Source organism: Rutilus rutilus (assembly GCF_951802725.1).
Source record: "Rutilus rutilus genome assembly, chromosome: 20".
Lineage (NCBI taxonomy): Eukaryota > Metazoa > Chordata > Actinopteri > Cypriniformes > Leuciscidae > Rutilus > Rutilus rutilus.
Window position 1 is genome coordinate 25,134,034 of NC_140225.1, and position 24,319 is coordinate 25,158,352.

At 36.6% G+C, this 24,319-nt stretch overlaps 2 protein-coding genes across 6 annotated transcripts in view; one reads left to right on the forward strand and one right to left on the reverse strand.

Annotated features, from left to right (window-relative positions):
- Positions 1-13,733, reverse strand: part of plekhh2 (pleckstrin homology domain containing, family H (with MyTH4 domain) member 2) — a 106,594-nt gene extending 92,861 nt beyond the window's left edge. The window contains exons 1-2 of the mRNA XM_084391156.1: positions 13,559-13,733; positions 11,224-11,361 (exon numbers count right to left, since the gene is read on the reverse strand). Coding sequence (XP_084247282.1) covers positions 11,224-11,343 — 120 coding nt within the window. The 5' untranslated portion in view covers positions 11,344-11,361; positions 13,559-13,733. The remainder of the gene's footprint in view (positions 1-11,223; positions 11,362-13,558) is intronic.
- A 165-nt stretch (positions 13,734-13,898) lies between these two features.
- Positions 13,899-24,319, forward strand: part of thada (THADA armadillo repeat containing) — a 115,893-nt gene continuing 105,472 nt past the window's right edge. For 4 of the 5 annotated variants that reach the window (XM_084392003.1, XM_084392004.1, XM_084392005.1 and 1 more), the window contains exons 1-17: positions 13,899-14,008; positions 14,243-14,323; positions 14,419-14,525; positions 14,612-14,745; positions 14,855-15,003; positions 16,391-16,423; positions 16,516-16,564; positions 16,692-16,888; positions 17,028-17,122; positions 17,248-17,471; positions 19,558-20,261; positions 21,743-21,894; positions 22,019-22,174; positions 22,264-22,359; positions 23,288-23,411; positions 23,786-23,931; positions 24,004-24,235. In XM_084392003.1, coding sequence (XP_084248129.1) covers positions 14,251-14,323; positions 14,419-14,525; positions 14,612-14,745; positions 14,855-15,003; positions 16,391-16,423; positions 16,516-16,564; positions 16,692-16,888; positions 17,028-17,122; positions 17,248-17,471; positions 19,558-20,261; positions 21,743-21,894; positions 22,019-22,174; positions 22,264-22,359; positions 23,288-23,411; positions 23,786-23,931; positions 24,004-24,235 — 2,671 coding nt within the window. In that variant the 5' untranslated portion in view covers positions 13,899-14,008; positions 14,243-14,250. Of the gene's footprint in view, positions 14,009-14,242; positions 14,324-14,418; positions 14,526-14,611; positions 14,746-14,854; positions 15,004-16,390; positions 16,424-16,515; positions 16,565-16,691; positions 16,889-17,027; positions 17,123-17,247; positions 17,472-19,557; positions 20,262-21,742; positions 21,895-22,018; positions 22,175-22,263; positions 22,360-23,287; positions 23,412-23,785; positions 23,932-24,003; positions 24,236-24,319 lie in introns of those variants that run through there. The other variant, XM_084392007.1, reaches the window with a different exon arrangement.

Sequence of the window (24,319 nt, forward strand, 5' to 3'; positions counted from 1 at the left end):
AAAAAGGCATCCAGCTATCACTGTAGCTGAATAAAAAGCAGAAACGTTTTGACTGATGAAACGTGAACACAATAAATACATGATTGCGACAATATATGGGTTATGTGTGTTTTTCAAGCCATCTCGGGTTATTTACATAACAATAAAGTAGAATAATGCAGTGCAAATTGACATCGCCTTTATATCAGTAGAAATTATAAAATATATTTTCTGCCTTATTCTGCAATAAAAAAGTTTCATGAAGTGTTAAGGCCTGTTCACACCAAGAACATTAAACTATATAAAGATAACTATAAAATAACTATATTAGTGTACACACCTGCAGATGGTATCATTCAGTTTATTCTAAGCGTGTGTTTGTCTGCCGCTTTAAATGCTTAAACTCTTTAAAGCAGGATTGATTCAGATTGGCTGTCAATGTTTTTATCATCCATCAGCTGGATAAAATCGTTAGTTTCTCTGTGCCGTTATCGGTATAGCTGTGGTGTAAACTCTGCCATTCTTTAATATTGAGAAAGATTTTTAGAACAGTATCTTTTGTTAGTATTGTTCATATAATATTGTTATATTTATAGTTATCACCCTTGGTGTGAACAGTCCTTTAGAGTGGCTTTAAAAAAACACATGCTATTCCTTTTTTTAACATTGTATAAAATCCATGATGACTTAATGCACAAGTGTTTGTAGTAGGCCTACATAAACAAATGATAAAATTGTCATTAGGAAAATATGGGCTAGTAAAAATATTTTAGAACATTAAAATTATTGGTTATTGTTCAGCAGTGTATTTCAATTCTTAGCTCATTAAAAGCAAGAGATAAGAAAAATAAAACCTGTAAATTAGACAAAGGTCAGAATAAACTAGTATTACACATACTATTATGCTCTATGCATAACATATTTCATGCATTACTAAGGAAAAAAGCCAGCTGATTTTGTCAACAAATATCCTCTAAGCTAGGATTTCATCTTTTTACACATATTACTCTAATAGCGTAGTATTGTCAGGAATGCAGCATGTCCATTTTCAAATAATTTTTACCAAAGCAGGAATGCCATGCTATATTACCATAACATTCCATCAAGTCTTTTATTTATCTTTTCTTGGATGAGAAGACCATAAAAAATTCTTGTATAAAGTTAGGGAATTCAAAAACTACTGTCCAAGCAAGTCCTGAAGCTGAAATGAGATCGATTTTGAGTTCTGTGGTAAACCAGTGGTAATGATTCAGTAGCTGGTCATTTTGGTGACTTTACTGTCATCATTTATTACCATAAGTTTTGGGGAATTTTGACCACTTTATTCTCAATCCTCATACTTTCTAGTTGAGCTCTGATATAAATTCCATCTTCCTCTTGCCTGTCTTTTACAAGCACTTCACACATTCAGGGTCTTAGTTGTGCCGATCAGATTGGAGTTTGCTGAATGGCTCTTGGAAATCTAATGTGGACCCTGTGTGAAAATGCTTATATTGTGCATATAATTATATTGTGCATATTATTCTTACATTTTTATTTAATTGAGTAAACAATTTTAAAATACAAATTAAATTATCAGTGTAAATAATGTAAATGAAAAATAAACAAAAAAAGTCAATAATGTAGTTATTTGATTACTGACCTAGAAATCTACGAGCACAATCTCACTTATCTCTTATTCATTTTATGGCATACATTAAGTTGAGAGGCCAACAGGGTTCAAAAGTAACTGAGAATTCTGCTTAAATTTTTTTTTATTTTTAGATAAAAAATTATATATATATTTAGGTAAAGAGTGAAGAAAAAAAAGCTTACACAATTTTTTTGGAGTATACTTTATAATTAAATATTAGTATTGAGAATGTCATTTTTATTGGATTACGGTAATTCGAATTTAGAGGGTGCCTAACTGTCACAAAAAAAAACAAAAAAAAAACAAGGTTAATAAATTAGCTTCCTTTTAAACATTTTTGGGGGGCTTTACTTAATTATATCTTTTTGATTTTGGAGTTAAATTCATGAGATTCATGTGTGGGTGTTATTCGCTGGAACAATTTGCTTGTTTCTACTTTGGCATGAGCTCCATCAGCAACCTGTTTCTTTTCACAGAGTTCCCAAAGGAAAACAGAAAAATATGACCTAACACACTACTAATAGGCTAGTTACTGCTGCTGCACTCATATTTTCCAATGAACACCACACAAAAGTGTTCTATGCAGTTGTGTGTATGTGACTGAATGATGTTCTGATCTTTCTAACAGCCTCTCTTGTTTACAAGCCTCCGTCATTAAAGATGTTTAATAAGGCTCAATGCACAGCTGACTACTGACAAAACTGTCATTATGATGACTCTGATGGAACCATCTTGTTCATGTAAACCTTTTCTGCTCTAGTTCTTAAGTTAAAGCACATTTTGCTGGATTTGTTAATGGTGCATTAGTCAGAGCTTAATGAATGACATAAATCTCTTATTTACTGATGGAAGTTAAAACGATTTACGAAGACTCTGGTTAGTTTTCCATCATTAAAGTCTATTGCTATTCAGTGTTTAGTGAGCCATTTTCTAGACTGAACCAAAGGGTGTGTCCCCAAAACACACTGATGGTCAGAAATACATCACACACTCTGCACACACTCATTATCTATATCATCCTCACACAAAGCCACTATCCCCACAGACTATTCATACACACATGCGTAACTAACTACAGATATGTTCATACCACAACAACCACACATACACACATAGTGTATACACCCATCCTCATCTGTGGTCAAGCTGGTCCACCACTGCCCAATGAAGCAGATATAGAAAATAAAAAATAGCAGAGTAATTACAGACTGTTCTGAGAACAGCTGCACAAACCAGTCAGATTCTGGCCAGTTGAGCCACAGGTTAATGTTACATATTAACATGTGCTTTTTTCTAAAGCTCATCTTTAAATCCGTTGGATGCTGTGGTGAGAAGCATAGTTTCTTGTTAAAATGACACGTGGACCTAAATAGATCATGCTCCTGGGCACAATAATTCAGTGAATTCTATATCTTTCATGCTATTGAAATATATATACATTTTAATTTATATCTAGCATGTCAACAGTCAGCACCGTTTTTGAGGAATGCGCATGTGCATAAATGTGTAAGAGAACCCTGGAGTATGACATATGAGGGAACCAGCGAAAAATGAAATATCAAATAAAGCAAAATGACATAGAACAAAAACAGTGAAGTAGTTGTCAGTTCATTACAGCAGAATGTCAGAAAAATTCTGTTACGTGGATAAAGCTGCTGACTGAATGAACCACATGTTTACAGGAGTAAAGTGTACGCCAAATACTGCATGTTAACGTGATTAAAACATTTATGACTTTCTGCTGTTTATGTAAATTAACTTAAAGGAATAGATCACTTCAAAATGACAGTTCTGTCATCATTTACTCACCCTCAAGTTGTTTCAAACCTGTATGAATTTCTTTCTTCTGCTGAACACAAAAGAAGATATTTTGAAGAATGTCGGTAACCAAACAGTTGATGTACTCCATTGACCGTGCCCATAGTATTTTTTTCCTACTATGGAAGTCAATGGGGTCCATCAATTGTCTGGTTACAGACATTCTTCAAAATATATTTTTTGTGTTCAGCAGAAGAAAGAAATTCATACAGGTTTGAAACAACTTGAGGGTGAGTAAATGATTTTGAAGTGAACTATTCCTTTAATAAAGTTAAGTTATTACTCTACCACCTGCATGCAACGTCATTAACAACAGTCCTATATTGTTGAACTAATGTGGTTCAAACAACACTACAGAGGTACGATCAGTTTCTGGAAATAGTTGTGACAAGATAGTTAGTTTCTACAATTATGCATTGTTCTATTGTGGTTAAGCAGTAAATTACGTCATTGTACGGGAAATGTGCACCCCTGTGTCAGATAAGGGAGACATGCAAAATGTGCAGAGCAGTGAGTCCCCAAGAAAAAAGTTGAGAATCACCGCATTGAATGAATCAAAAGTGACATACATTTACAATGTTACAAATGATTTCTTTGTCAAATATTGTTCTTTTTGAACTAATGAAAACAAAAACAAAAAACAAAAAAAAAATCATGAAATTCTTTTTTTCAACATTGATCAAATAAATAAATGTTTCTTGAGCACCATATTAGAATGATTTCTGAAAGAACATGTGAAAGTGAAGACTGGAGTAATGATTGATAATGAAACTGGATAAAATTGAGCTTTGCATCACAGGAATAAATTACATTTTAAAATATAGACAAATAGAAAACTGCTCTTTTGCATTGTAATAATATTTCACAATATTACTGTTCTTACAGTATTTTTCATCAAATAAATGAAGCCTTGTTTAGCATAAGATACTTCTTTCAAAAAAAAAAAAAAAAAAAAATCTTACTGACCCTGAACTTTTGAACACTAGTGTAATCTAGTCCACCTGGAAACAATGTTGTGTTTAAAAGATATCAAAAGATTTCAAAACCTTTGTACGAAGTAAAATTGCCTATTCCACTATGTTTTGCCTGTGATTGATCTGCAGTGCCGGTCCTATTTGGTATTCTATGGCACTCCAAACAATCCAGTACTAAAGTGAGCAGTCTGAAATCCCAAATTGATTCAGATCATCTTGCCATGTTTGACCATTTTAGTGAAAATAAGCATAACCAAAAGTATGGAGCATTGCATATGACATGAGAAAAGAACAAAAAAGATTAAGAATTGCACGAAACATAACAATTTGTTCCTTAGTTTCAATTAAATTGTGGCCACAATGTACTAATTATTTCGCTTGTGGCTATGATTTAACTAATAAAACAAGGGGGAAAACCGAATAAACCGTGGCCATGATTTAACTAATATGATTAAACAAATTAATAAGAATGTGGCCATGATTTTAACTTAAACGAAGGAACAAATAAATAAAACGCGAATAAAACACGAAATAAGTAAGGAATTCTTTGCCACAGTATATTTTTCTTCCTCATGTCCTGTGCAGGGAACCGTACAAAAGGGTATTATTAGTTCTGATTATTTTCTTACAGAAAATATGATTTGATTGTTGAATAAAAAAAATAAAAAAATACTAATGAGTATTGACATGATGGGCGACTGATAATGGGAGTGCATTATACCAGAACAAACTAAAAACCTCCATGCTTTCATCAGTTTGCACCTGTAAAATCCACATTTCGATAAATAGTTTTCTTGAATCTACTACGATCCCACCTAGCTTCTCCACCCCATATGGTCCTGGCTACAGTCAGTCTTCCATTCCATGAATTCCATCCACGGCCTTCTGTGGCCGGCCCGCCCTCCACCCCTCATCCAGCCTCCCTCTACAGGCCAGCTCACAAAGCCTGTCTGTATGACACCCCTCACAGCACAACAGCTCCAAATTCCAGAGCGTCACCCGGCCTCTGCTCCACACTCCACTCATCTGTGTCCTACACACTCAGGGGGAACAGCAGCACACTGTATACTGGATGGAATGTGCTAGAAGCTAACATTTCTATTCAAGAAAAGTCCATTGCTGAAATCAGCATTGAAATAATTATTATGATGAATAATATATATTCTTCTCCCAAAGAAAAAAATATTTTAATTATAAATTTTATAATAATTCTATTAAAGGGGTACTTCACTGCTGGCAAAATGGGCTTTTCTATAAAACTTGTCTGTCTATGTAGTTGAAGCATAGAATTCAAAGAGTAAATGTTTAGCGGGAGTGAGTTATTTTCAGTTTCCAGTGAAAGGTTAGAGGCAGAGAGTTATTGCAAAGAATCATAAATATGGAGAGAACACTGCAATGGAAAATCTGATAAAGCTTTGTGTTTGTAGTCTCCATTTAAAACTGGACAATAAACACAGACTTTAATGCCGCATTCAAAACGAGGTTGGAATTGGGATTTTTCAATTTGGTGTTCCAGTCAATCACACATCACCTTCACTTGTTGAACACATGATGTCGCAATGACACAAGAGAGCATTTTTGTTTCAATTATATTGCGAAAAAGAAAAAAATTACAAAATGCGTTTCCATTGAAAATAGCTGACGAAAAGCAAAATTTAAAGGTATCATTATATAAATAAATAAATATATACACTTATTACATGGCTTGGTTGAATTCTAATGTAGAATGCTAAGTATAACACTCTGTTGCCATGAAAAACAGAGCGTTGCTATGGACGCAGGATTCTAACCGTAGAGACGGAACGGACTATTTTCTTTAGCAGAAGCAATACAATCATTTTTAAGTCAATAAACTCCTTTTTAAACCAATACTTTGTGTCAAATTATTGATTTATTTGGTAGGTAGCCATGTAATAAGTGGGATAATGTGCGAGGCAGTTGTTATAGCGAATACAACCCCTTCAGGCTGATTCAAGACCCCTCCGCTTCGCGTCCTGATCAGCCTGTCGGGGTTGTATTCGCTATCACAACCGCCTCGCTCTACATTATCCCTTACGTAATGTTTATTGTTACAGTTTGACATAGGGTAGCTCCCTCACTGAGGTCTGGGTTGATCAGTTTGCCCCGAGTTCACAGGTCAAGATGTCCGACATCAAACAGCATTCCAGGTGTTATTTACAATTAGGACGTGGGAAAAATCTGAATCCTGAGTTGTTTGGAATGGAGCATTGGGGCAAACAGAAAAAAAAAAAAAAGTTAGCTAATGCCTTACCTAATAATGTTATATGAATGGGACTTTATTATAAAGTGTTACCAATTATACATATCATTCACAAGTTCACACTTACATATAATCAGATATAGTATAAAATATGCATATTTGGCGTGCTGTCTGAGGAGAGGGCTCTGAGCTTGGAATTTGGCCTGAACTCAGAGCACTAGGGAACAAGTCAGAAACATGTCAATAACATGTCTGTACTCTCTGGCCACTGCTGCCCAACTAAACGTGGAATCAATCTGAGGGTGTTGGGCACGAGGAGAAGTGGAGCGTTAACCTACAACAGATTCAGACTTCGCACAGTGTGCTTTCTGTGTGAGTACAGGATGCATATTTAACTGCACTTGAAAGCTGCCCTTATGTTTACCAAAACGGTTTAAAAGAAAGGTTTGCATGAGTTCAGAAGCAGGATATGGTTTAGCCACTGAAGTTTTCTTCATGTGATCCTTCGTGACATTCTTTGAGGATGGCTCACTGCGAATGTTTGTTACTGTTTTGAGTTTCTTTGCATGATGAGCAGTTGCTGTCCATGTTTGGTTGATTCATTTCAAACTTTACAAAACAGGATGCAATGCAGGGGAGAAAATGACCTACATTTCTCCCAACAAACCACACTTGCATCAGCATATACAAGTTTGTTTGTGTATGTATTTAGGATGCTAACTTCCTGTATAGCACGAAACCAGGCATTTCCTCCCATGGGAGTCTCAGTGATTAAAGGATAGTTTGTTTTGCCACTCTGTTCACATGTCTCTCTCCTCCCATTTTACTCCCTTTCTTTCCCTTTCACTCTTATACCTCTTCGTTATCCTACAAGGCATGTGCAAAACTATAAAATAAATTCAACAAATTCATAATAATTTGAGACAACCCACTTACTAGGGATAACTAAGAAGGATAGTCCCTTTGAATTGGAATCTCACTAGAAACACAGAATACTATGTGAAGTCCACTTCGCAGAGCACTTATGGTTGAATGGAACACATCTATATAAGTCATTGAATCATTCACTTAACCGATTGTTCAAAACCACTGATTCATTTAGGAATAAAAAAACTCTACTGTCTGTTGCTCGGAGACGTGCAACTGTTCTGCAGTTGATTCATTAGAAATATTTTAGTAGGTGGAGCAAAAATAGACAAAGTAACTGGCAATATTGTGTCTAAAACATAAGTTACTCAATATTAAAGGGATACTTCCCAGATTAGCATTAAGCTTTGTATCAGTAGAAACCCGGTAGCATTTTCGAATGACCGTGCTTCCCTCTCTCATGTCCCCCTGAGATGTGAGATTTCTGTATTGTGTGTCTGGAAAAAAACCTCTGATGTCGCAAAAATCGTCATTTTGCGTCATCAGAGGCTTTTTTGGCCAGAGGCTAGAGACTACAGCCAGTAGTAGGAGCTAGTTCTGCATGTTTTCAACCCGCCCATAGGGGGTGGGATCTCATGATAAAACAGCGTCTTTTCAGTTTCGAGTCAACTAGTTCCAGCAGTGAAATATCCCTTTGTTTAATTGTTGTATACATTTGCATAAAACTGTCAGTCACTTTTCACAAAAGTGCTGTGCTTTAAAAATAAGCTATGGCCTGTTCGCACCAAGAACTATATCTAAAAAGTTTAATTACAGCAACAGAGTCTGCTTACTGAACAATAATATAGTCACCATTATAGTTCTCTTTACAGATATCCTCCTTGGTATGAATAGGCCTTTCATTTAAAGACACAACTTCTTGTAGTAGGTTTTAATAGTTATGTTTCCATTCAAAGTTGCAAATTGAACTTGCACTGTTGCACACTTGAAAATTGGAATATTCGTTTCCATCAAATGTGTTCAAGAGAACAAAATCGCCAGTACCTGGAAAATTGGCACTAAATATCTGTAATAAAAATGGAAGTTGATGCAATTGGGGAAGTGAGTGGTTCTTTTTTTAATCATCATAAATGACTTGCATCTAAAATCACATAGAAGAAACACAATAAACACTGTCACGTTCTCTTGCGTTCGGATGCCTAGTGTTTGGGAACGCAATCATGTGAGAAACTTCTGAAAGGTCATTATACACGATTGGTCCGCTGATTAGTCTAATTACCAAATCACACCCACTGTTGAGGCAAAGTCATGTGAGCTTTTGTTGCACATCGAGGGATTTATTCGGTAAATGTGTTTCTATCGTATGTCCATGTGTTCTTATCGGATCAAAAATTTATCCGCCCCAACTGAGCAGAAAAAACTTTTTTAGAATGTACGCGCATTTTAGCGTTTCCATCCAGCATTAAAATAGGTGGATGGAAACACAGCTAGTGTGAGAACTAGCACAATGACAGCATGCGAAAATGCTCTCCACAAAGTTGCATCTCTTAATCCAGCCCATGTTAAGCACCACTACTTAAAATACAGTAAAAAAAGTTTTTTTTTTAAATTACGATAAACTAGTCACCTTCTTATTTGATTGGTTTTTGGCCGACTATTTGATTATCCCACACTTTCCTACTTCCCAACTTTCCTTATCCTATGACCTATTCCTTCCCCTTCATCCTCTTCCTTTGTCTAGTTCTTCAGGATTAATCTCTGACATTTCCTCAAACTGATCTTACCAGCTATCTGTATATTACAGCACAGCTGATCCAGGATCTGCAGTGAGAGGACATTTTAGGAAAGAGGCCCTATGTAAACATCTAATGGCAGCTTTTAATTACAGCAGTAAGCGAATGCATCCACATGCTATGCAAGGGAGGAATAATAGATGGCAAACTTAAGCGGGCCCAGACGGTACCCAGCTGATAACAACAACACGTCTATAGATGAAGGAATGAGAAACCATTACAATGAGATTCTTAAATGATGGAATCATTACATTTTATTTCATTACACAAGTTATTGAGATGGAAAAAGTAAATCACAGTCGATATATATAATTATTATTTTTTTTTTAATTGGTGAACCAACTCTGTTCCTGTAAAAGTCACTTTGTGTCCATAACACTTATTTGGTTTAAAGGGGTGGTTGAATATGATTTCACTTTTTTAACTTTAGTTAGTGTGTAATGTTGCTGTTTGAGCATAAACAACATCTGCAAAGTTACAGTACAACGCTCAAATTTCAAAGCAAAGGGAGATATTGTCTTTTAAATAAATTGCTTTTTAAGGACTAGCCCTACAACAAACTGGTAGGGACTACAGACATTCCTCCCGGGTTAGTGACATCTCTAACCCTAACATTTACATAAACCCGCCCCCGGAACACGATTTATAGATTATCAAGACAGAATATGCTAATCAATGACTAGAAGATAACTACATATTAGCTACATAAATACATCAACTAACCATTCAGAAATGTTGTCTACATGTTGTCACTTCTTCTTGAGTCTCTCCATCTTTCTGACTTCAGTGTGAACATAAAAGGCTAAAAGTCTTTGAAATTTTCAGTGCATGTGTGTGTGAGGTAAAAGGACACAAGCTGTTGAAGCTCCGCCCTCTGTGCCGGGAGCAGCAGCTCATTTGCATTTAAAGGAACAGACACAAAAATGGTGCATTTTTTCTCACCCTCAAAAAAGTGACAACTTTAACACGCTATATAAAAATATCTGTGGGGTATTTTGAGCTAAAACTTCACATACACACTCTGGGGACATCAAAGACTTATTTTACATCTTGTGAAAAGGGCATTATACCACCCCTTTAACTCAGATTGTTTTGTGATGCTGGTTTCAAGAGGCCATTATTGAAAGATGGTGCAGTTAAAACTTTATTGGACTTTATAAACTTTGGGAGGCAAAACTTTAAAAATGAGCAAGACTGAAGAGCTGACAATCAATCAATTCACTGAAACAGACAGTTTGAACTGGTCCATGGAAATGAAGTAACCAAAATGTGTCTAATGACATGATCGACTTTAGGAAACTTAAGGGCCAAACAAAACCAGATTTCATGTGACTGACCTTCATTGTTGAAATGTAATGTAAAGCATACAGTATAAATATATATTTTGTAAAAGAAAAAAAAAAAATCCTAAACTTGACCTCTTCCCAAAGGCAAGACATTTAAAGCACCCAAATACATCTTGAGTCTGTAATTCAAAGACGCTTCTGCTATCCCAGAATGCAGCAGTCTGGAGCCCTGTGGTCAAGCGTCTGTTTATATTAACCTCTAATCTGCTCTCCCTCGAGATAGGCCAAAGAAATATGCCATGGCACAAATACACACACACACACACACACACACTTTCATGGAAATAAAAACCAAACATGGAAATGAGCAAATAGTTTAATAGGTGGCTTTTTTTGCTTTTCCTAGAATTCACACTATTGAGTTTCTCTCCTATATTAATACAGAGAGGAATTAGTGGGGCAGTGACAGTTGCAGACAAATCTTATGCGTCGTCTGTTATTATTTTAATAAAAGATGGCTTGGGGTAAAGTAGGTTTTACTTGCTCAGCATGCAGTCTGATATAATGATTTTTAAAGATCCGAGAGCACCAGTGTAAAACAGCAGTCCAAGTGAAAGGACTCAGGGACCGAGACATAGTGCGTTTGACTGACCTTTTCTGCCGTGAGCTCTCGGATGACTCTCATCTGCCCACGGAACTTGAAGAGCAGGGCCTCGAGGGCCATGTACTTGTCTTTCCACTCCCTGCCTGCACATTCATCACCCTCCGCCATGCCGTCACCCCTCAGGCCCTGCAATATTATATACACAGCATGAGACTGAAGCAGACGGACAAACAGAACATGCAGTAGAAAACCACTCAAGAACTTAAGCTAATGAACATAAGTCCAAATATAAATCAGGTGCAGGGCTGGGTGATGTATAGCTAAACAAATGTGTATATATTTTCTCTAAGGAGCACAGAGGAACCATCACTTTGAACAACCAGCAACATTTCAACATTGAAATGTGGTTAAAATAACATAAAAAACACACTTAAATAATGCTTAATGCTCAATGTAAAAAGGAATGCAAGAAAGAATAGTAAAAATCCAATTTAACTTAGGCATGTTTACACATAATTATCTACATGAAAAATGTCAGGAGGGACTTCTGTTAAAAAAAAAAAAAGAAAAAAAAGAACCAAAATGTATCTAATGACATGGACTTTAGATAACTTAATGACCCAACAAAACCAGACGGCAAGTGACTGACCTTCAACGTAAAAAATAAATAAATAAAAATAGTTAAAAAATTGTAGGCTATGTTGTTGTTTCAATATTAAAAAACAACATTGGAACAATGTTTGATGGTTGTAAATAGGTTATCAAAATACTTGTAAATTAATGTTGAGATTCATTCACCCATGATTAATAAGGAACATTTAGTTCATTTGCAGCTTTAACTTTGACCCACCATGTTGCTTCACCTGTGAATAAATTGCTGAAATGCAAATGGAAAATGGAAATGGAAAGCACATTAAAATCATCAACATGAATTGCAAAATTTGTTTTATTAACATTTAGACAAAATAATCTGTCTCCACCTCGCTTCAAAACGTGATTGACTTTTCACAACTTCCTATGTGTCATAGAACTCATAATTATGTTTGTTTGGGCATTCACAATGAAAATGTAAATAAACAGTGAATATACTGAAGAGGCTGTTTATTTGCCACAACATTCTGATACCGGTATATGCCAGCTGTCTTTTATGGATTTAAAAAACTGGAATCGTATTAATAATCGTATTAATCTTATTAATACCCAATCAAACCCAGAATATGACCCAATTCCAATATTAACTGGAATAGAGACAAACTTTCAATTCAATAAGAGCTGGAAATAAACAGCAAGTCTGTATTGGTTGTGTGAAAACGTCAGAAGTGTTCGATGGCCAGGCAGAGCCCTGGGCAAACTGACCACCACTATAAAGACAAACCAAACCAGCCAGCACTGATGCACCATCACACTTTTCCATCGTAAAAGTTTAATTATGAAAAACATGTGTTAACTGATGTAAATCAGGTGTTGTAAAGCACAACAGAAAAGCGTAAGTGAACACATTACACTACAACTTCTCTAGTTATAATAAGCTGTCATTACAGCATTGGCATGAGCACAAAGGGAGTGCAAACATGTGTTGAGCTCAATTAAGCTGTGGTAAATAAGACTGAGGGTTTGAATCTCAACCAATGTGAATAAAAAACAACATGTTACTGTGGAACAACCTCCTTGAGAGACACATTTAGGGAAAGTGAGCCAAAGTGGATAACAAAGTCATTAAATGTAGATCTAGAAATGTATACAAGGATCTGGGAATTTTGGTAGGAATTTGCATCTCAGGAGTAGATGGACAGTGGTCCTTTGGCTCCACTAAAGGTTCTCTACAGTTTCTCTACAGTTTCTCTACAGTTCTCTACAGTTAATACAGAGCAAATATACAATGATTCCACATAACTGTAATTACAGGTTCAATCTTTTGATTGGACAGCTGACCTAATTTCAGGCACTATGTGGAATATTTGTACTTTCAAAGATAGTGGGCCATTGAAAATGAATGAATTAAGGCTATATATATATATATATATATATATATATATATATATATTAAATGACGAATATGGTATAGAAACCAGTAGAGTATAATGTATATTTTAAACTAAAATCGTGATATAAAAAAGGCAAGTAACGACAATTATCTATATACCAGTTAACTGCAGCTGAAAGAATAACGATAAAATACAAAGTTGTGTTCATGAAAATAAACAGAAAAGAACAGAACACAATTAATCAATATTAACTACATTTAAATCATATAAAATCAACAAATAGTGTATTTCAAACAACATACACTTTATATTTAAGCAATTATTCCCTCCTATTCCCTTTAACAAGAAACACAAACAAACTAATACTTTTTGTTAATAGTTAAAGATGATATCCTTACCCGACACTCAGTGTTACAGTGCTGTAGATGGCTCTGGTTTCACACCATAATAAAAATATTATTCCGTGTTGTCCCAGTTGTTATTGCACTAATGACCTAATTATGATATAAAGAGCGAGCATTTTCTAGCTCAAAGTTTTCACTCCAGCATCGTCCTGTGGAAGTGGGCGGGCTCAGGGGCGTGTTTTTTACGAGCACGTACAATCAAACCATTGTAGGTGTGGTTAGGACGTTTTTTTGAAGAACGGTGATGTCGTGAATGATTGACTTTCTTGAGCACCAATCACACATCTGTAGTGTTGAGTCTGGACCAATCATATGTTTCATTGGGCGGTCTTTCATAGCGACTCCGGAATTGACGCGTCACACGTGTATGTTATGTTCCTGTGGAATTACTGATTTCTACACGCAGTATTGAACTTTTTCACCGGTGCCTGCTTTATTCCAAAGGTATGACAATATATGTTCATGCCTTAAAGTGTTTTGAATGTGCAGTAAAATAGGGTGTACGGTGTGGGAGAACGTCGGTTTAATAATTGTCTGCAGGAAACAATAAAGTGACTAGCACTAGGTTACACTAAGCGCTGTAGTTTAAAGTTGATCTTCTTCAGTTGTTGTATTAGCTTTTTAAATAATTAAATGATGAATGTATGATGCTATTCTGCATTTGTTTTTATGTCCCAGAACTAGTCATGGTTGTGAAGAAAAAAACACCTAAAGTGGAGGCTGTAGTTTTGGATGATGTCAAGCTGAAAAGCCTGACAGGTGAGTGACAGATATCAAACTTTAGTGGTTGTGTTGTGGTCGCAAATGCTTATAGTTTCCTGTAATATTTCCTTATATCTCATGTTTTCTCCCAGATTCCTTATCTGTGGAGGGGGACAGTAGATCAATAGAGCTTGCTCAGGTGCTGAAGGACAGTTTATCTTCACCTGACCCGGTTGAGCAGATCCAGCTCATCTCTAAGGTCGGTCTGCATCACATTCATCATATAAGTATACTGAATGTAATCGCTTAACACTTTTAATTCATTGGTTTCCATGTTGACTGCAGGCAGGCTTCATGTTGGAGCAGTTGAGAGAGGATGAATCCTCTACAGGTCCTTTACTGCATGCCTGCCTGAGCACACTAGCGTTCCTGTATACCACACTGCCGGCTAAGAACCCACTTAAGAGAGCTGTAGCAAGGTTAAAAGTACCCACATTTCACTGTCATTCATGTGACTTGAAATCAACAACTCTTTTTAATGACTTAGTTTATTTAACATAATGGCATATTCTTTTTCTTTTCCACCAGTGCACTACGTAGTGGCCCAGATTGGCTGGAGGAGAAAACAGTTGGATGGCTGTCTGAGTGCCTGTCTTCCTCTCTCTCCTCTATGAACACAGATCACTTCTCACATCTAACAGATAGCATCACTTCTTGTCTGGATGGCTTTAAAATTGGTACATCTAAGTCAGTGTTACTCATTGTGCGGCTCAAGAGCCTCCTGCGGCTCCCCAAGCTTTAATTTGTGGCTTGGATGGCGGTAAATAATACGGTGATATGATCATGCAGTCAATACAGATATTTCTTAAAAACAAGTAGGGCTATAACATAACCCATTAAAAAACACATAGTGTCGGCTCCATTGCAAATAATTTTGAAGTGAATCAGGACAACGTCCCACCAGTCTTTGTTTCGGATTCTCATCCACAGATGGTGACAGCATTTTTACTGCGTAATAAATAGACGCAGCACGGCAGGTTTATATGCTCATTCATTGTGTCCAAATTATTATGTCTACTGTTTAAAACAAATAAAGAACCTATGTAGGAGAATGGTTGCAAGCGCAAACAGCGAGAAATTTTGTATATTTGTGCAGTGTGTGCATGTCAAAAAATGAATTCCAATTTGAAGCTTGTGACATATAAACACGCACATCAACCTGATCACATGTTTAGCATTCATGTGTAAACTACATTCAGATTCATCAATTGGAATGAATTCAGTCCGATTGAAACAAAAGCTGTGCATGCCACTGCCAGCGACTCACTGCGGAGTTGCTAGTTTTGGTGGTCTTTCTAGCTCTTAACGCCGAATGTGCTCTTGGATGGTTAGATACCAACACGATCTCATGAAAGTGCGTATCTATAGCACGAATTTGATTTCTCGTGCCATTTATACGGCAAAAATTATTTTTGCGTGCATATGATATGCACTGGAAACCCCTTGGCTAGGAATAAGGGTGTGCGTGCATATTACACGCCATAAAGTGCGTATCAAATGCATGCAAAAACTATTTTTGGTGTATAAATGGCACAAGAAATAAAATTTGTGCTATAGACATGCACTTTCATGAAATCGGGCTGTTAAATGGGCTAATGTAGGGGAAAAAAAATTACTTAAGGTCGTTAAATATATATATTCTGGAAATCCAGTTTTTTTTGTCATTAAGGGAAATCATCTTGACTTAGTTACAAATTTGACTGGTAAATCATAAAGAATTATTTTCCCCGCACTTTTGTATTTATTGCATTGCATATTGAATGTTCAGGGATGACAGATTGATAAGCAGACATGGTATTTATGACACTGAAGACTGGAGTAATGCTGAAAAGTCCGATTTGCGATTACAGCAATAAATTACTTTTTATAAAAATAGAACGAAATTATTTTAATTTGTAATAACGTCACACAATATTACTGTTTTGCTTTAAGTAAATGCAACCTTGGTGAGCATAAGAGACTTCTTTAAAAATATATATTTTTAAAATCTATGAGACCTCAAACTTTTCAGAGGTAGTGTAAATGGGTGTAATATAATTTTAAATAGTTCTTCTTGATTTACAGGTGAGAAATGTGTTCATCGCTTGCTAACAGAAGGTTAGAAAACAAGTTAATAATTTAATGGCATACCTTTGGCTATCTCAGCTCTGTTTTGCAAATACAGCCACTGATTTTTTTCTCTCTCATAGTCCTCCAGTTCTTCCAAAGGACTTTAAATTATTATGTGGAGCAGAACAGGTAAACTGTTCACTTGTGTATTGAATAATCTGCTGTATACATGGATGAAAATGTTGACATCTTGTTCCTATTATCCAGAATCCTTGAAAATAGTCTGTAACATGGTTTATTGTTATATGTTTTTCAGGGGTCTGGTGGGTCGTCATGTAGCCCAGGCTCAGCTGATGCAGTCCTGTCTGGCAGTGGTGAAGGCCTCAATGCTGGTGGTTCAGAGATCTCAGGAACCCATTAGTTCTGCAATGCTTTCAGCTTCAAGTGACCAATCTGATCTGCATCAAGTTCTCTGTGGACTACTCAACTGCTATACATGTATCTTAACTGATGGTATTGTTAAGACCAGTGTATTCTTCATATGCAATTGACAATGAGGTTTTGTTTGTATTTTAAGAAAAAAAAAAAATGTTGCATATTGTATTTATTTTTGTATTATATTTAAGTTCTTGCCTTTTTTTGCCCCATCCAGAGGAGTTTCTTCAGACGGTCCAGAGCACTGCTGGGATGGCTGTTGTTTTGTTCATTAGATCTATTATGGGGAATGGAGACGATGTACCAGTTACAGTAAGTGAGCGTTCCTTCTTCCTTCTAGCATTGCATTTTGTACTGTCATTATTCAGTTTGAATAAATTAGCTCAACTTGAGCTGCATTTGAACCCATTCCTGCTGTGTGTGAAATGTGTTTGTAGGTTGCCGGTCTCCTGCAGTGTTCAGTGGATGCAGGCGACATCGTCCCCCAGTGGTTGAGGCTGAGCTGTGCAGGTCTGTATGACAGCAGCAGGCCCGCAGCTGTGGCTCTGTATCTGAGTCATGGAGCTCTGGCTATGCTCAGCTGGAGAGGAAAGAGTCACGGTCCACAGACAGAGGAACTGCTGCTGCTCATACCTGAAGTGCTCCTGTCTCTAGATACAAGGTATTGAAGATGCCAAATACATTCACACAGGGATATGGTTAAAAAACATATTTTAACAATTGACTAGTCAGTGGTTTATCTGAACCAGGTATTTGTTTGTGTATTATATTTTTTTTGTTTATGTATAAACCGGAAGATAAGACTTTTTTTATTTGCATTCAATTTTGTGGACGTTACCATTCTAAAGGTTGGAATCTGTTAGATAAAAAAAAAAAAAAAAAAGCTCACCAAGGATGGATTTATTTGTTCAATGCTATTACAATTTTAAATAATTGTTTTCTATTTTAATATATTGAAAATGTAATTTATTTCAGTGATGGAAAAGAAGAATTTTCAGCATCATTACTCCAGTCTTCAGTCACTGAAGATGTGCTGATTTACTGCTCAAGAAACATTTATTATTATTATTATCATCATCAATTTTTAAAACAGTATTTGCTGCTTAATATTTTTGTGGAAATCCATTTAATTTTTTCCCAAAATTCTTAGATAAATAGAAAGTACAGAAGAACAGCATCTATTTGAAATATATATTTTTTGTTTAACATGATATGTCTTTCTTACTGTCACTTTTGATCAATTTAATTAATCAAACTTTTAAATAGTAGTGTATATTCATCATAAAAAAAAAAAAAAAAAAAGTCTTTATAAAGATGCAACACAATATTACGGAAGAGGATTAGGGCCAAGCAATAATAAAAAAATAAAACCATCTCGAGATTAAAGTAATTATAATGCGGGATTAAACTCGTTAAATTTCGAGAAAAAAAGTCGAAATACAATCTTGAGAATAAACTCATTAAATATAAACTCATTAAATATCGAGAATAAAGTTGTTGTGTTTCGAGAAAAAACTAATTAAATTTCGAGAAAAAAAAACTCGAAATACAATCTTGAGAATAAACTCATTCAATTTCGAGAATAAAGTCTGTGTTTCGAGAAAAAAAGTCGAAATGATATGTAGAGAATAACGCATTCGATCAGTGTTCATTACATAGCCTACTGATAGAGGACATGGCAGAGTTGGATCACTTAGTCAAGCTATATTTTAGACTTTCTTTCAGTAACAAAGAATAGAACATTCTTAGATCTAGGTCGGCTAGGTCTTTTTAGAAGAAAAAATCAGTCCAATTTGCGCGATGTACTCGCTTTTGTCCAACATGAAATCCATCGAGGTTTCGTGGTTTCCCAGGATACCATAAGACGCATTATTAAACTTGTTGATCCTCAAGGTGTGGCACTTGCGCTGGCCCAAATGCACTCTGGCATATGGACAGCTATGATAAGTTAAAACCGTACGGCATTGCCATTAATGGCTGTATAGATGGTTACAGTCGTTACATTCTGTGGATGGAGGCGTACACAACCAACAACGATTAATAATGTGTCTTATGGTATCCTGGAAAACCACGAAACCTCGATGAGGTTTTTATCAGTAGGCTATGCAATGAACACTGATCGAATGCGTTATTCTCTACGTTTCATTTCGACTTTTTTTTCTCAAAACACAACGACTTTATTCTCGAAATTTAATGAGTTTATTCTCAAGATTGTATTTCGACTTTTTTTCTCGATATTTAACGAGTTTTTTCTCGAAACACAATGACTTTATTCTTGAAATGTAATGAGTTTATTCTCAAGATTGTATTTTGACTTTTTTCTCGAAATTTAACGAGTTTTTTCTCACATTATAGTGACTTTAATCTCGAGATGGTTTTATTTTTTTATTATTGCTTGGCCCTAATCCTCTTCTGTACAATATAAAACAAAACAAAAAACAGAAAAACTATTTTGTTAAATAAAAAGAAATTAGAAATACATTCTTTTCTTTTCACATTTCTTATTGGTAAAATTGGTTATCAATTAAATAATAATAAAAGAACACAATTAATTACAGCATTTCAGTTGACAGAAAGCAAAATGTAAGAGTAATAATACAATTGTTTCTCTCAGAGAAGTTGCATCTCTGAATTCACCCTATTTCACATCGTAAAACTGTTCTTAGTTAATTTGGTTAAAGTAGCTAGTTAAAGTTGATCAGCCTTGATTTCCATTTAATCTGCTCTCTAACATAAATCTCTCTCAGAGTGAAGGAGTCCAGTACAGTGATGGTAGTGGCTCGGGTTTTGACTCTCTGGAGCGGAGCAGCGGTTGACTGCGTTCAGGTCGACACGTGTCCCCCTCTCCTTCGCTCGTCTCTGGTCGGAGGCTCTCCTCTAATCGCACGCCTTCACCACCACATCTATGCCCACTGGGAGCACCCGCTGGATGGGGTCCGCCACCAGACGCGCACCCTGTTCCAGAACCTTCTCAAGATCCACCAGCATTGCAGTGATCACAAGTCCGATCCCACCAGCGACCCTTACATCAGCCAGCTCACCCGGGACCTTCTAGCACTGGAGTGGCATATGAAAGGGAAGTACGGCACACTGGCCTGCCTGGTGGAGCACTTGGGTGCGGAGTATCTACTCAAGCTTGATGGTGGACTTCCATCCAGGCTGCTGGGTCTGATGGGGGATCAGACGCTGGCACCGTATGCCAGCGACCTTCTGGAGAAGTTGTTTGTCAGTCATAAGGCCCAGCTATGTGCCCGATTTAGGGATGGGCATGCGTGGATAGATGGATGGCACGAGGTTTGGGTGACACCTCTGCTGCAGGTACTGTGCACAGCCCGATTGGATCAAACCACTTATATACTAGACTACTTCCTGCCCAAACTGTTACGCTGCAACCCCTCCAGCCTTAGCCACATGGTACAGGCCCTACAGGAGATGCCATCTTGCACTGAGGGTAAGAGACTTTTAACCTGCAATGTAATATATACAGATATGTGTATATAATTTATATGTACACCTGGGGGATACTACCATAAGTTTGGATTTTTTTTTTTTTTTAAAGATATTCATTCTTTTATTCAGCAGTGATGCATCAAATTGACAAAAAGCAAAAAGTGATCGTAAAAACATTTATAATGTTACAGAAGATTTCAGTTGCAAATAATGCTGCTATTCTATTTCTATTCATCAAACAATCCTGAAAAAATGCAAAATCAGAAAGAAAGAAAAATCAGCATATTTGATTAAAAAATACCGTCATTTTCATTGCAATATTCACATAATTGCCTATATGTTAGGGCTGGGCGATATATCGCATGACATTATGCGCATCTCGTCAGTAAAGCCGGTTCCTTGAATAGTAGTAAATCGCCATGACCTGCTTTCAGATGGAGCGGCATTTACTACACAGAGCCGTAGTTCACTGACAAGCTGAGCCGGCTTTACTGACGAGATGCGCATAACAATGTCATACGATATATCGCCCAGCCCTACTATATGTGTATAAAATTAGGGTATTTGAAATGATAATTAGAAAATGGTGATATTGAATTATAGAAAGGCATATTGTAAAGGACTGATGTTGTATATATATATATATATATATTTTTTTTTTAATATATATATATATATATATATATATATATATATATATATATATATATATATATATATATATATTTTAATATTTATATATATATATATTTATTTAAAGGCACACTATGTAATATTTTTGGATCAAAATATCCAAAAACCACTAGAACAACGTTATATATTTTGTTGATTTGTGTACTTATATTATCCCAAATGTTTCTAAGAATATTTCAATCCAGAGAAATAAGCAGTTTTAACCAGGACACAGATCGTATCTGTGCATCGCCTATCAATGACATCATACTCGCGTTACCCTCGATATCCGGTTTTATTTTGTAGAAACCATGGAAACAACAAAGACGCTTTAACATATTAAGTGTTTTATTAGACAGCTGAGTAACTGTTTGGATACATTCATCAACAGAAAACTAATCATTGTTATACAGCTCAACACAGTTAGTCTTTTTGTTTAAATCTCGTTTTCTTGATTTACCGCGAGTACTGTATTTACCATGCCTAATATCGATCTACCTCACTGCAGTGTGCACCATATGTCCCATATAGTAGCCACCGAGCGAACTCACAGAGTGTGTCGTGCTTGTCTCTCATTAGCGGCTTTCGTAACGTTAATAAATCTTTAATACATTACCGGTCATCCATAAATATGATTTCTGCCTGAGTCCCGTCGTATTCTCCACCGGCTGTAGAGGTGAAGACAACAACTCCCATGATTCCACGAAATCAAGGCGTCATCAAGCTACGTCTATGTTTTGAATAAACAGCCTCTAGTGGTGAAAAAATGACATAGTGTGCCTTTAAGTGTCAAGTATGTCTGTTCCTCAGGGGCTGGTAGCAGAGGTGCGTTGGGTGCTCTAATGACGTGTCTGCGTGCTGCCCGATCTCAGGGGGTTCTCAAGTCTGATGAGGAAGAACTGTGGGGTGGCTTGGTGTCTCTCCCACTAATGCGACAAGCTCTGGTGCACAAACATGATCAGGTTAACTGGAACCACGTTACATTTTACTGAACCTTTAATCATTTATGTCTGACATGTTAAAGTGTATTATTTCTGTGGCACTAGAACACCAAAAGGGAAATTGTGGCTGTTTATGTCATTTCAGGTGCGAATGGATGCTCTTGGTTTGCTATGTGAGAGCCATCGTAGCACGGAAAAACTGTCCAGACAAGAAATGGAGCTGATCCGCCACTTCTTGCCTTTTAATCTGAACAGTCAGTCACCAGGTGTCAGACAGCAGACTGTCAGTCTGTTAAAGAAGGTAGAAACCAATGTCAGTTCAAGCTTTGATTGATCAGAGGACCCTTGTAAGTGTGTTCTGGTTGGCTCATGTCTGTTTTGTGTTGTCAGCTCTTGTGTAGGGTGAAGGAGAGTGCTCAGCTTCTGCAAAAGAGACAGGAACAGCATGAGAACGACAAAGATCAGCAAGTCCTCAACATGTATCAGGTAGAACTGTGATACAATTATGATAAACTCCACAGACAGTACTTTCATTAGTCTTGAATCCTTGTCTTTGCAAATAATTTTACTCAATAGGCATTTTTGCATTTGAAACTTGATTAGATGGTGGATAACTAATACAAAAAAAGATAGCTTGAAAAATATAGCTAAAGGAGTGAATTTAGAAATTCTTATCTAAACAGCAAGAAGTGCCAAAGAACATTAGGAACAGAGAGATAAGTCATCTGATTACATGACCATTGAGTAATGTGTTGAATACAGGAGACGCACATGAAGCAATAAACATTAAGATAACAGAAGAAAAATGTTCTGTTCTCATTAGCTGGAGTTATGTTAGTTAAGATGAGTCATAGAGATTAAATCTAAATACTTAACATGATTATAAGGCTGCACAGAGAATGTGCTTTTTGCATATGTGTGGTTTCAGTTGTTCCTACATCTTTTTCGTAAATTTAGAAAAAAAATTGGTGAATCATGATTTGTCCGTGAAAACTTACGCAGATTTCTCACACAAATTTGTGCGTACGAATGCTTGGTGAATAAGACCCATTGGTTTTAGACTTCAAGATTCATAACAGTTGATTATCTTGAACAAAATGAGTAAGAATCATAAACTTTTACTGGCCACAGAGCTTATTTTCTGCAGTAATCCAAAAGCCATTTAAAAATTCAATTAGCTTTTTGTCGAGGGAACCAGGGTGATGCTAACTTCCAGGTTGGCCTACAAAAAAAATATCACCACTGCAGCACTCTATTGTTTTTATCTAAATTAATTCATTTAATATATCAACACTGAGTTTCTGTTAATAAAAAATAAAAAAAGTTGAAAACAAGCAGCTTTGTCATAATTACAACAGAAATACTGCACATATCTTAGCCTATAGCCAAGATATATTATTATTTTTATCATCAGGAGTTCCTGCGCTGGTTCTGTGAGACTCTATTCCAGGTGCTTCATCCAGGAGCCTCGTTTTCCAGGTGTCTGATGGCTCTGCACCTGCTGCTGCTGATCGCTGAACATTTTACCTTTAACACAGGTATTACCCAATCTTACCTTGTAAATCCTGCTAAACACTAGCCTGGTGATGAGTTTTCATATATTTTTTTCAAATTAACTCAGAAGGATGTCACCTCTAGTGGTTGACCAACACAGCCAAGGGTAATATTGATGAACGATATTCGTAATTGTTTCACTTACTGGAATCAGGTGATACGTTTTTTATTTTATTTTGTGCAACGGCACAAAGAGGAAGCACCCTTTCTCTTCTTCATTGGTTTTTAACAGTTCTGTCTAAAAATGTAATATTCAGCAAATGCGTATTATATGAAAAACTTTGAACATCTAATAAACATTTAATCAACCACTAGTCACCTCTCTTATACTCATCATCTGTTCAACTCTTTCTTTCAGGCTCTGTTGGCTTTGCTCTTGGAGAGTCAGTAAGTGTAGCTGATGCCCAAGCTGTGCTGTACTGCCTTGCAAACAACTTTCTTGAAGTCAAACAGCTCGCCTGCAACCTCTTACAAAAACTGCCCCCTGCAGCAGTGCAACTTCAGGTCAGTGTGAAAATAAGAGTCTGAGACAAGTAATGCTCAAATGAATATGAATGCTTTTCCTCATATGTGTAGGAGCCGGAGAGGCTGCAGTCTTTGCTTCAGGTCGCTCTGAACCTCAGCACCAGCACCAAACCCTTCGACAGCGTCACTGCTGCTCATCTTCTCAATCTGCTCCTGCACCAGCCGGGTCTACAGGATGCGTTACTTGGCTGTATTCAAGAGCAGAACATCCCTCTTCGGCCACCAGCACTGAACCAGTCCCAGGTGTCTGAGGCTTCCACTCTGGAGCAGAACACCTTGGCAGGTATACTAGACAGGGGCGTATTAATGCACGAGCCTACCAGGCTCATGCCCAAGGAACTAGAAAATGGATAGCAACACCGCAACC